This window comes from Paralichthys olivaceus, chromosome 10 (genome assembly GCF_024713975.1).
Source record: "Paralichthys olivaceus isolate ysfri-2021 chromosome 10, ASM2471397v2, whole genome shotgun sequence".
Classification (NCBI taxonomy): Eukaryota; Metazoa; Chordata; class Actinopteri; order Pleuronectiformes; family Paralichthyidae; genus Paralichthys; species Paralichthys olivaceus.
The window spans coordinates 11,742,254-11,756,249 of NC_091102.1; the positions used below are offsets into that span (position 1 = coordinate 11,742,254).

General features: G+C 39.9%; 1 protein-coding gene across 1 annotated transcript in view; it reads left to right on the forward strand.

The window, feature by feature from the left end:
- Nucleotides 1-13,996, forward strand: part of LOC109631183 (voltage-gated inwardly rectifying potassium channel KCNH7) — a 94,128-nt gene that overhangs the window by 14,246 nt on the left and 65,886 nt on the right. Inside the window, exons 5-12 of the mRNA XM_020089793.2 lie at nt 922-1,133; nt 3,110-3,535; nt 5,530-5,929; nt 6,137-6,336; nt 7,902-8,154; nt 10,955-11,160; nt 12,329-12,416; nt 12,589-12,750. Coding sequence (XP_019945352.2) covers nt 922-1,133; nt 3,110-3,535; nt 5,530-5,929; nt 6,137-6,336; nt 7,902-8,154; nt 10,955-11,160; nt 12,329-12,416; nt 12,589-12,750 — 1,947 coding nt within the window. The remainder of the gene's footprint in view (nt 1-921; nt 1,134-3,109; nt 3,536-5,529; nt 5,930-6,136; nt 6,337-7,901; nt 8,155-10,954; nt 11,161-12,328; nt 12,417-12,588; nt 12,751-13,996) is intronic.

The following is a 13,996-nucleotide window of genomic DNA, read 5'->3' on the forward strand; positions in this document are numbered from 1 at the left end:
TTACTGTCTCTGTCCTCACAGACAATGTGTGAGGAAACCATGCATTTCCACCCATGATTTAATTGCTCTCTGTTGTTTTGGACCGTGACATTCAAACACAAACGCCAACAATCAGCACAAATGCTCCTCATAGATTCCACTCCTGTTTCTGACATTTTGAATGGGCTCATCACACTTAACTATGTAAAATGATTATATTCTCAGACCATTGGAGTGTTTTTGTCACATCATCAGCAGACAGTGAAACCACACAGGGAAGCTTCACATCTGAATAGCATTCAACTAAGCCTGCATGGACACATGCCTTTATTATGTGATATCATAGCTCGAAGCTTCACTAAGCTTCAATAAAAGGAAATTGTGAATTTTACTGAATGAATCACCAGTTCTTTTAAAGATTCAGATTATTTATTTGTCCCTTCCATATTATGTGTTCCAGCATATATGTGAGTAAAAAATCATAGTCCAGGTCAGGGTGCAGGTCTCATTTAAGAACATAGGACACATTTAGAGGGAGAAAGGGAGCAATCTTAAAACGTACCCTTACCTCATTTTTAACATGATCCAGCTGACCTGTAGTTCATTTAATTTCAGAAATCTGTTTAAGATGAACATCTATTACACTTTTGTCACCTCAATGAAAACATAAAGATAATGTTTTAAAATGTGTTTATTCAATATTTGTTTATGTCTATAACTGCTGAATGAGCTCATGTTTAATAATTTTTTTAATTATACATTTTTATTATGAAATAATTTCATTTTTAGAGCCACCATTTTCAAAATGTCAGTTTTACTGTATAATTCACAGTGTATCAATGGATAGATTTATAGCCAATCTGACAGCATGTAGTTAAACACACCAAGATATTATCACTGTATTGGTACTAATGTGACTGCTCTCTGTTTTGGAACCACCAGGCCCTTTTAATCACGTGAAGTCCAGCCTGCTTGGCTCTACTTCTGATTCAAACATCAACAAGTACAGCACCATCAACAAGATCCCACTGATTGCACTCAACTTCTCTGAGGGGGCTGACAAAAAGACTCACTCTCCGCCAACATCCGAGAACACCATCATAGCACCAAAGGTCAAAGACAGAACCCACAACGTCACAGAAAAAGTCACACAGGTGAGTCAGGAAGTTTTACACTATTTGAAATTCGAACAGGTTGCACTGAGGCTAATTTCTCAGCTCCCATTACGACAAACTGGGCTTCTATTTTCCACTGGTTGTGTATTGCACATAACATCATTTGCAGTGTTTGTGGGTAAGCTGGCAAAAAGGACAATGTCCTCATGAGTGCGCTAATGTCTGCTTATGTTGTCACTGGCTGCGGTGCCTCAAAGGAAGAGCGTGACACTCATTCACAGCACACATGTGCCAGTGAAATGTCTTGCTGGCTGTCTGCGTCCTGCCCTCATCAGCAGTGGAGCGGTGACATTAAAAACAAGAGGGGAGGGTAATTGCAGATAAAGTGAGGATAATATCGAGAGAGGAAAAAAGGTCAAATTCTCACCCATCAACATCAGATATGGATAAAAGGAAATAATGCTTGATAATGAAAGTGCGTGTTCATAACACCTCAGTAGACAGGACTCAGTTTTCTTGCTCAAGGACAGTTCAGCAGGCACAACACTTCGTATAATATGGCTGAAGGGTTATCTTGTAGCAGAATTCCCTGGTTGACTGGACGAGCATGGCAGCTGATGCCAACTTACCAAGGACAGGAAGGAGTGCAGCTACAGAATTCATCACTGTCTCAAATTTAAGCTGCAAAAATACCCACAATTCATCAAGTTAAATGAAATAGAAAGGGTAAATGCTTGTGTTTTGGACTTCATTTTTGTGAGTTCTGTAAACAGAATGTGCATAAATATGCTGTGTGTAGGTGAACACCATGACACAACAACAATACTGCTTATGAGCAGCCAAGCACAAGGGAGGCCCAGAAACCTTCTGTTCAAACTTTATTCAACACAGTTTTCTCATTCATAAATGAAGACGAACCATCATGGTGATTAAATACTCTTCTTCCCCGCTGACTCTGGTTTTGGAGTTTGGAGCCACCACTGAGATGTGAACACTGCATCCACTTCCTGACTGCTAGCATGGGGAAATCTATAATTCATGTGCTGAAGATAGGGAATGTGCAGAATAGAAAGACCCACCACCCTTATCCTCACTCCTGCACTGTTTTCTGCCATAAGAGAGCCTCTCTGCCTTTGTCTGCCACCGCTTGTTAAGCCCAAAACAGGGGACGGCTCGGCCTCCCCTGGCACACTGAATAATTTACCATTCCACCCAGGGTTCATGTGGTGAAATTAAAACAAATGTTGGCTCACTAAAATATATGAATAAGATATCCATCAGTGCACTTTTCTTCACTTCATGATCTGGATGTGAAAGAGTTTTTACAAAAGTGAAACTTTCTAGAAATGTAGAACAAGTACCAGTTATTTAGTATCAGTACCATGATATTCATGGTGATGTGACATATCCGTTTGTCATATACCTCGTTAACACCAAAAATAGTAGGTATACACGAATTTGTTTTGACTGTAGAGGAATTAGAGGAATTAGAGGAATTAGAGGAACTTTATGTCTTGTTTGTCCTGGTCACAGACGCACTGAAAACTGAGACACTCTCTCACCTTGCTGTCTGCCCACAGGTCAAATTTGCGCATTCCCCCAGGTGTCGCATTTCTTTCAGTGCCGTTCAGAGCCGATTAAATCTCATGTCTACAGAAGAGTAATTGGACCCAGAGTGAACGCAGATTGAATCTATTTCCATTGCAGACAAATGTCAAGAGTTAGCAGGTGTTAGTGGGGTTTTTTACCAGAGGAGAAAAAGCTATTGGCTGCTTAAGTGAGGGTGTCACAATTACTGTCAAATCAGTCCTTGAAGTCTATGAACTGAATTACCTGTTGTGCCCAACAAGTAATTACCATAAAATTCACTAACTGATTTATTTTTTGTTATTATCATGAAGAAAAAGGCAATCAGCACCAGTGAATATACACATCACAGAAAATAAAGCTTTTATATTGTCAGACTTTCCTGAGACATGACCAAAGTGTTTTCCTCTCTCCCACCTCTCCTACAGGTCCTGTCGCTCGGAGCCGACGTCCTGCCAGAGTACAAACTCCAGACAGCCCGCATTGACAAGTTCACCATTCTCCACTACAGCCCCTTCAAAGCCGTGTGGGACTGGCTTATCCTGCTGCTGGTCATTTACACAGCAATCCTCACCCCCTACTCTGCCGCTTTCCTTCTCAATGACCAGGAGGAGCAGAAGAGGCGTGAATGTGGTTACTCCTGCAGCCCCCTCAACGTGGTGGACTTAATGGTGGACATTATGTTCATCATTGACATCCTCATAAACTTCAGGACGACTTACGTAAACCTGAACGAGGAAGTGGTCAGCCATCCAGCTAAGATAGCGATCCATTACTTCAAAGGCTGGTTCCTTATAGACATGGTGGCTGCAATCCCCTTTGACCTCCTTATCTTTGGCTCAGGATCAGATGAGGTATGTTATCTCTAATGCATATATTTTTTTTTTCTCCCAGGGAGATTTACTGCACATTACCCGGCCATGCTTGCACTGTTATCCATTTACTAAGTCCAGACTTGTGCCCCTGGGCCACTACTTACAGCCTGAATCGTCCTGTCTCGGCTCTGAAAGGATTACTTTAAATTGCATGTTGTTGTTTTTTCTTTTTTTTGTTGTTTTTCCTTTTTTTCCTTTTTTTTTTGAATGGCCCTCATTCTAGAATACATTTACACGGATTAATGGCTTACCAAATGGCAATCAATGATGCATTTATGTGAGGAGCGGGCCAACAGGGCTGTGTGCGCAGCTTACATGCAGATGTGAGATGGCCATTGGTAGGCCGGCTGCCAGGCGTCCTGGCTTGTTTGTTGGTAGGATATGTCCCCTCAGGATCTGGACCCACTTCAGTGCTTTATCGTGCTTTGTAGGCACTCCATTACACCAGAAAAGCTCCTGATTATAAACCATAATCATCTTTTCCACCACTGCTGCTGCTGCAACTGCTGAGTCAGTTCAGTGAGTGACAGCAAATCAAAAAGGAATGGACATTTATTTCTCTCATAGGACGATAAAAAACAACAAAACTGTTCAAATTCGCAAACTTTTATAACAAGTAATTATTTGGTTGTTCAACACTATGAACTTTATTTCCATTTGATGATTTAACTCACATTAAAAAGCAGTCTGGTCTATAAATAGACTGTCATATACTGCGATAACATGGGGATACATCACTTCTATTTATAGCGTTGAAGCTTGTTGTTCATAGTTTTCACAGTGAGCACACGAAGTCCAGCTCGAGTGCCACCTCATTCAGAAAATAAAAGCAACCGAGACGGCAGCAGATGGTTTTTCGACAAGGTTCATTTAATTTAGCAGCTTAATAAGATGGTTTTAACCTACAAGCACTTAGGTAAACCTTTTCATCGAGAGCATTGAGTATATTTGAAATCATTTTCAATCAATGTCTGACTGCTTTGAAAACAACTTGCCCAGAAAATTGAACATCTGTGGGAGGCATTATGTAAAATTGGCACCAAGCAGCGTTTTGTTCATGATAATAATAAAAACAATTATAGAATTGTTCCAACAAAAGATGCGTTTCAAGCTGTGTCACTGTGAAAAGGAAGTTGAGTGCTTTGTCCTTACATGAACCCCGAAATGATGTTCCCATTAGGGAGGAACAGAGACGGGGGCTGTGCAGCAGTATTACATAATTACTCGGGCATGCAGGTGCATTTAAGACTGAATTTCACTGAGTGCAATGTGCTTGTTGCTTTAACCAATATTCAGAAATATATGTAATAAAACAGAATGCAGATAAATAGATTTTATGCTGGCGGACTTGTAGAGCCTCTGTAGACATTAACTTCTCTTTTTAAAGGTCAGCCTGTGATAAATGACCATGGTGATGAGGATGGTGGTTATTGTTTCTCGGTGACGCGAAGGAAGCAACAAAATCCCAGGGACCTAGTGAACGAGTGTCACTGCACGTTCAGTTAATATTTACCTGCTGTTTCATCACTTCTGTGTGCATTTGCCTTTAAGCAAAACACTGTGAGGAGAAATTCTTGACTTTTCCTCAACCGTTAATAAAACTCATTACTTGGTTTTGTCTTGATTTTTCACAGCTTTGATTTGCTGTTGACAAAGAGAACGTGTCAGAGGCAACAGACAGGCTTGTTTATTGAGGAGAGAACTTCACCCAAAATAAAATGTCCAATACTGTGTAACAAAGTACATTTACTTTATTACTGTACTTAAAATATGAAAGAGTCTGTATTATTCGTGTACTAATCAAAATATACGGAAGGTACAGTTAATGATGTAGTTGACAGTGGGGTTATGGAATAGGGAACTTTTACCTTAATACTTTAAAAAGTACTTTATTGTCTATTTCTTTGTACTTATGCTTCAAACTTTTAAGTTGGTAACTACTAATACAATTTCCCACTGTACTTTTTGTTCAGACCACCACTCTGATTGGCCTGTTGAAGACAGCCAGGCTTCTGCGATTGGTGCGTGTAGCCAGGAAGTTGGACCGCTACTCTGAGTACGGAGCTGCAGTCCTCATGTTGCTCATGTGCATCTTTGCGCTCATCGCCCACTGGCTGGCCTGTATATGGTACGCCATTGGCAACGTGGAGAAGCCCTACTTAGAGCACAAGATTGGCTGGCTGGACAATCTGGGCGTGTCCATAGGAAAGAGATACAACTACAGCGACCCCAGCTCTGGCCCCTCCATCAAGGACAAGTATGTCACAGCACTGTACTTCACCTTCAGCAGTCTGACCAGCGTGGGCTTTGGAAATGTTTCCCCAAACACCAACTCAGAGAAGATTTTCTCCATCTGCGTTATGCTGATTGGCTGTGAGTATGTTGCTGTCTTTTCCCAGCGTTATTTTCTTTGTGCAAAAGTTAATTCTGCTTTCATCTGGTAGAGCATTTGAGATAAATCCTGCACAACAACATTCATTCAAGTTTACAGTGTTTCTCTGTGAGTAGAGGCAGTAAAAATGCAAGGCGGCCGAGTAGATTTAAACTCACCTCAATTATTGATCCTTGTCTGGGTTTCAGCTCTAATGTACGCCAGCATCTTTGGAAACGTCTCCGCCATCATCCAGAGGTTGTACTCAGGTACGGCTCGTTATCACGCTCAGATGTTGAGGGTCAAGGAATTCATCCGCTTTCACCAGATTCCCAACCCACTGAGACAAAGACTGGAGGAGTACTTCCAACACTCATGGACCTACACCAACGGCATTGATATGAACACGGTAAATATAAATAATCCAAACACACCACTGTGACTGGTTAGCATGTACCACCAGGAACAAATTATTAGTTTTTAATAATTCTTAATGGTCATATTGCAATATTCTAAAAAGAATTTTCTCTCCCTTGTCTGCTTTTCATCTGGATTAACTTCTCTTCATTGGTAAGAGTAGGAGGTACATTTTTTATTTCTTGTCATTTTCATTCATAAATGATTTTCTGTTGCTCTAATGGTATAGTCAAGTATAGTTTGTTCCAGTAGAAGTCATCACATTTGCATACAAAAATATTATACCTTTGCATTTAAAATCGGTACTGATTATTGGATACTGACTTCTATCTGAAATTGCATTTGTAATATTTTATCAGTATTGTCAAATTTGCTGTAAATTAAAATTTTCTTTTACAAATTAGATTCCCTAATAAATAAACTACAGTTGCCATATTGTTAAGTGTAGGTTTGACAGGTTTTTACACATTTTTATAAAACTCACAAATCAGTTCAAGAAATCACATGTTAAGGATTTTCAATCAGTAGCTGATTTTCACTAGTAATTCAAATTGAAGTAGTATTTTAATTAATCTTTATTTTAGACGAATTAGCTCCTTTTTTTTGTGTGAGTATATTCTTTCTGTTTTGGAGGTATGCGTAGTACTTATAATGCATGCCTAAGGGACAATTTATTGAGGGATCTACCCACATGAGAACTACTTTTTTTGTAAATTACCAGATAAATATAATATATGTAGTAAATGTGATTTATGTCAGTTTCATATATACAATAATAACAAATGTAATTGGCTCATAATTGTTTATAGTCACTATGTATTATATCTACTAGTTATGGTAATGTGTTTACCCATCCTTTAATGTATACCATTTAACCATATATCACCGTATATGACATATCTTGTGGGGAAAAGCATGGAACTCTTGGCATATTAACTGGGGTTGCTTGTCAAAAACAGCTTTTCTTCATGAGCAGGTTATTTAATAATAATGTCAGTGATATTGCATGCAGTAAATTATTTCCTTCAAGGTGGATGCATACATCAAAAGTCTGGATTTAATCCTTGACTCTTACAAATGAATGGATTCAGGGTATAAGAACTGGGCTTCGTTGTTGAATCCATCACACAATACTCTTCCTCCTCACTCTGATATAATGTGTTGCTGGTTTTGATGAAGAAAGAGACTAAGCCAGAACTGAGTATGCATTGTGTGTTTAGCTTCAAAGTGGTTATATAAGTGGCAGTTATGTCACATACGAACATTTTATATGAAAACCACACGATATTAGCAGTTTCTTTATCTGATTTTTTCCTTATGATTGAGTTGAGTTGTATTATACAGTAAATGTACTTGACTGTGTTTAATGGCTCTGTAGTATATTTGTTTTCATACCATATCCTCTTGTCTGTGCTGCTCTCTTAGTAAAAGCGCATCAACCCAAAACATTTCCTGCCCACAGTGTTGACTTGGTTGCGAAACGATCATCTAAATGCATCTCTTTGGGGAAAAAACATATTTTTTGCATTTCACTCAGGCATTCTCTCTGCACCACAGGTGTTAAAAGGTTTTCCTGAATGCCTGCAGGCAGATATCTGCCTTCACCTCAACAAGAGTCTTCTTCACGACTGCAAAGCGTTCCAGGGAGCCACCAAAGGCTGCTTGAGGGCCCTGGCCATGCGCTTCAAAACCACTCACGCCCCTCCTGGAGACACGCTGGTCCACGGTGGCGATGTGCTCACTGCCCTATATTTCCTTTCGCGCGGCTCCATTGAGATCCTGAAAGATGACATCGTGGTCGCCATCCTGGGTAAATAGGATCTCTTGTTCGCTATGTGTTAATGCCATGTTGACACCTTCAGTGTGACACTTCTTGTTTTTTCAGTGTTCTCAGTGTCATCAGTATCATGAATGTAGTGGCAGCCTCGCTTGCACTCTAAACCTCCACCATCCACTTAGAGGTGTGAACAACTGCAAATGTTGCTTCGCTGTTGTAGAGAAGTTCTCGAAGCTGACTGTGTGTTAAATGTCAGCATCAAACCTGTGGAGACAAAGTAAAAACCCTTGTTCCACTTTTGTCTGAGTGATATTAAAGTCATATCTCTTTTAGGTTTTGGAAGAAGGGGTGCTGAGGGGGCTGCACCACCTCTACTGATAAGAGGCTGTAACTGCAAGACAAAAGACAGAGAGTAGCATAGCAGGGGGCCCATTTGATTTCATTTCACTGGTATTTTCTCTGTAGCTTTTGTTATGCACAAACGATGAATGTGACATAGATAACGTTATAGACATGTTGGTAATACTGGGTTAGATCTCAAAAGCAAATCTGATTCTTTCAAATGCACTAAAGCCAAGTTAGCTGCATGTTGCAGAGTAAAATGTTGTAAAAATGGTGTAGAAATCATGAATTTTGCGGCAGCAGCGTATTTAACATGATGTTATTATATAGACAATCTCTCAGCACACCCAACTGTGAAGGATTTCCAGTGTCCCTGCTCTTTTGTGAATTCAGCGAACATGGTTTTGGACACATAGGACTTCACGATCTACATGTAAAATCACCCTTTATACAGTGTCTGAAAATTGTAAGAAAACACTAAATTACACCTTTAATACACATGGTGGTATTCCAACATTGATCAGATCACATCACAGAGTGAACTTTTATGTTGCGAGTTCTTTCTTCCAGCATTTAAACCGCATCATGTGCACACACTTTGACAAGAATAGCAAGGTGCACCTGCTGTTCCCCCCTCTTTTCTGTCCTCTGGGCAACAGGGCTGCTCATGTGACAAGTTTGAGACTCTGACATTTCTATTAAGTGGCTCAGTGAAAGGTTGTTTGGCAATTTCAAAGACCACGGTGAAATAGCTGCTGCTTTTTTGACAGCACGTGGAAATGACTTAAAGCTTCAGAAAAGAAATTATTGAAAAAATGGCAGCAAAAACAACTGCCAGCTCTAAATTCATATTTCTGCTTTGTAATATAGTAATAATGAATACTGAATACCCATAACTCTTATTAGAATAATTAGCATTTATATTTTTCTTGACGGGCGAACCACAACCAGGTGCTACAGGCCAAGCCCGGATTAAACCTGCCATTATTCATGAGATGAATGCTCTCCAAAGCTGCACCTGACAGAATGGGGTTTAAGCTTAGCAAAAGCTGCTGCATCACACAAAACCCATTATTAACAAACACACTGGAAAAGTCACCGATCTCATACAGATAAAACCATTTATACTTGGTGCTAATATAATGCCCCCTCAGCACCATTTGTATGTGAAGACTTGTACGTCGTTAAAGCTGCTTTCAGACATCCACCGAAGTTTGGATATTCTCCTTGAATTATCCAGAAAGGCTGAATTTGAGAGGGCAAATGTCTGAGTCAGTTGCTCTGGATAATCTCCAGAGTTTTTTTCTGCCAGCCTCCGAGTAAAATGTCGACGAAGATGTCAATTTGGAAAGACAACAAGAATGAGAGGTTTTGGCTATAAGGACTGACGCTGGTCGCCGACATCATGTCCTGCTTCCTTCATGTCCTGCTTCCTTCATGTCCTGCTTCCTTCATGTCCTGCTTCCTTCATGCTCTACCCAGGCACCACCCCTCGCCTGAATGTTCCAGAGATTTTTCTGTTGTTAAAGCTTGTTATCCAGAGAATCTCCTGCTGTGCTTTATATGTGAAAGGCAGCGTCTGGAGCCTGGTCCAAATTTTTTTTTCAGACATTTTCCAGAATTCATGTCTGAAAACAGTCTTTTATCAGCTTTTACGCACAGCTTTTAACGTAACAAGGTGGTGGTCACCCAGTAGCCCTCAGCAATTTTTATCATGTGAGGATATCGGCAGCAACGAGGGAAGTAGCATCGTTCCACAGCTGAGGAATAGCCCTCTTGCACCGCCATCCAAGCTAATGACAATCTAAATCCTTGTGGTGGGAGCTGTGTGTGGAAAGAGATACACCACTCTGTGTGAGGTTGTCCTCTGTGGTAGAAAGGTGTCCGGTGCGTGCTGTGAAAGGCACACTGGCCGCCAACATATCATATCTCTTTCACCTCAACCCCCGCTTACAGAGTTGGCATTTCAGTGAACCCAGGGACCAACTAAGGGATTTTTCACAATATCTTTTAAAGAGGACCTCTTTTTCTTTGCATGTTGATAGGTTGAAAACTAGACTTTACAATTTCCAAGAATATTTCCAGAGAACCGGCTTCATTATGTGACAGCCATTATTATCAACATGAGATGCTCCCTTTGAAGTGCACAAGTAAACTGTCAGTCACAATCAAACCCTCCAACATCAAAGTTGCTACGCCTAAGTGGCAATTCCTCTGCATTAACGATGGATCAAAGATGGGAAGATAACTGATGCATGGGGCCTTGGGAGAATATCTACACAGAGTGGAGAGTCTGTTTGATTTTCATTATACACAAAAACAAACACGTCTGCTGCCCTTTAGTGAGAGCCTGAGGAATTGATGCGTCCCTGTAGAAAACACAACACAGATTCCTCTCCGACTTATTGTTGAAGTCATTGCAGGTAAAACTGACGTCTTTCCAAATTCCCAGGGAACCTTTGAGAAGATTTATTGTGTGTGTCACTAACAGGGAAAAATGACATCTTTGGAGAAATGATCCATGTGTTGGCCAAACCTGGGAAGTCCAGCGCTGACGTGCGAGCTCTAAGCTACTGTGACCTGAGCACTATTCAGAGAGAGGATCTGCTGGAGGTGTTGGACATGTACCCAGAGTTTGCCGACTGCTTCTTCAACAACCTGGAACTGACCTTTAACCTCAGAGACGAGTCTGCCAAGGTAGATCACGCTACGCTGAAGTTATCAAATCATCAAATCAAATTGTATTTGTACCAGTGCAGTGCCCACTCTAAACATTCCTGTTTATGGTCTGTTTGCTTGGCCTGTGTTAATGCTCCAGAGCTATTTCAGAGGTTTGAAAGCTTTGTGTTCATTGTACCTGGTTTATAGCGATGTAGATTTTACAATCAATGTTTCGCATAAAATGAAACAGAATTTAGTTTATTAATCTTCATGCGTGTGGCCTGTGTGTAAGTTAGAATGATTTATTTAATGTCAATTTTTCATACATTGCATTTTGCTATTTCTATCTATTAAGCATTGAGGTCTGTTAACCATCGACACAATCTTCAGACCCAAGTTCTCATCCTTTTCAAAATAAAAGCTCTGTAATTCAGTTCAATACAAAGCATTGCCGCAACAAAACAAATGTTGTGCTCTTACTTTGAGGAAAAATTGCTGAAGAGGTGATTCTATGAATGTTGTTATTTGTAAATGTCCGTGTCAGTCAGATATAGTTAAATAAAAAGTAATCAGATTATCAAAATGATCTGGCAGCGTTTTTTGACCCACGGTTTGACCTAGTTGTCAACCGCTGCTGTAGTTTATCCAGCAACGTAGAAGAAGACATGTTTAACTGCCCTGCCCCCACTGACTGCTACATAGCACTGGTCACCAAATTTGACACTGCACTTCCCTGGGCCCTGAAGAACATGCATGCCAAATGTGAAGCCGATGTTTCAGAAGATACACATTGTGGAATCAGTAGGTAGATCACGCACATTCACAATTTGCCTCATAGGGCAATAGAATCTTACAAGGAGTGACATCCTCTGTCCTTAAGATGACTAGAGTGAGGAAAAACCTTAGAGTCTCACATGAGGGATCTATCTCCCAGGATGGAGAGAAGTGACATAGTAACAGAACGTCAATTAAAAATAACAACATTTACAACATTAATGAGAAAAGACAGCGTCTAACATGACTGGAGAGCTGGATCAATGTTTAAAGTATTTAAATGTTAAGAGAACTATTTCTTCAGTCTGTGTTTTGAACATTTTAATATTGACATTGTTATGACCATGAACATTCATTTAATTACTTCATTCATCCTCTAGCAGTTTGAGAATAATAGCTGTAATAGATTTGAACTCCCTCAATTTTCTAGGCTTCCAGTTCCCAAGACTGTGATTCAGATGGTGAGGGCACTAAAAGCATAAAGAGAAGAATCTCCTTCACACCAGATCTTCCTACAGGTAAGTAGAAACTCACCTGCACTGCTCCAGCTCAGCCTTGTTGAGCTTGGTGGTCATAGATTTGTTCTTTATGTATTATTGTTCAGAGAGCGTCGCTCGCAGAGAACACCTGCTCTCTGTGGAATAGGGCACAGTGTTATTCCCCTAACTCCTGTTAATTGCCATTCTACAGGGGAAAACAAGGAAGTGGTTAAAGACGTGGGAGGAGAGAGGGAGTCGAACTCGTGCCTGAAGAGTTGCTCAGGAGTTCTGGGTCCCTCCTCACCCAATCCCCCAGTCCTGGACTCAGAGCTGATTGTCAGAGACAGCCTCGAGAGACATGCATCCTTTGAAGGTATAGATCTTTTTACTAATGAGCTATATATTATTTATAGTTAATGAGTGTTGCTACACATTCCTGGGAGGTACATGATAGACAAAAATGTTATTCAGGGAAGGGCAGAATGTCTTTATTACTGCAAATAAAACAGATGCTGTATATTCACATGCAGAGGTGAATTGCTGCTTGACATAAAGGGCATCGCTACGAGATTTAAAACTGGTTTATTGTGAAACACAGAGAGATTTACTTGGCACTTATACACTTAAACAAGCATTGTGTGAACTCCTTTGGTGACAGACATTTATTCCTATATTAAAGTCCAGCGCTTCAGCTATATCAATTACAAAGTAATAGCAGCATTATAGCACTCACATTACAAGGAAATGTTTACTTGTATATATTTCAGAAGTCAATGTAGTTATAAAATTGAAATTAATGAGAAGGCTGCTTTTTCACAAAGTGCTACTGTTGGTCTGGACACAGAATTAGCAGCAGCACAGGGCTCCACAGTGCTGAGGCATTAGCCCATTCCCCAGAGCTGAATCAAAACAATTGCTTGATATAATCATTATCCAATTTTTGTGCAAAGCAAAGAAAAGCTGAACAAAACAAGCTTCAAAAAATCAGTTTTTTGTTTTGTTGCATGGTTATTGCCATGGATAGCCTTTTCTTATTTTTCTGATGTCTTTGTGTCTGCACCCATGCATATCAACAAGAGCCAATCCACTGACCTATTTTTCTACAATACAGACATGACTATGAAACAGGCAAACATTTACAAGAGATGCGATTCAACTATGTTTTAATCTATTAGTTTTAGATGTATAGCATTCGTCCCTGTACAAGAGGGCAGAACTTTAAAGACATGTGATATTGTGCAGTTCATAGTGATGAGCAGCTTTAGTTTCTTCAGTAAAACAAATGTCAGAGAGTGCTCTGCTTTTTTATTCTCCATGGATCTTAATTATACAGTGGCCCTGAAGTGGAAATCAAAAAACACAACAAAACCACAAAACATAACAGCAAATAAGAGAACACAACATCATTAACTTCTAACAGAACAAGTAGGCACTATCAACAATACTCAAAAAATAATTATGGCTTAAATGTTGACTTTATAAATTCTATTAATATATGAAATTTCCATGAAACTTTATGACAGAAGTTCAATGTAAAGGGTCGCATTTGATGAAGTGTTTTTGATTTATTCACATTAACTCAACATGATAGAAAACACTTAAAATACACCACAATAACT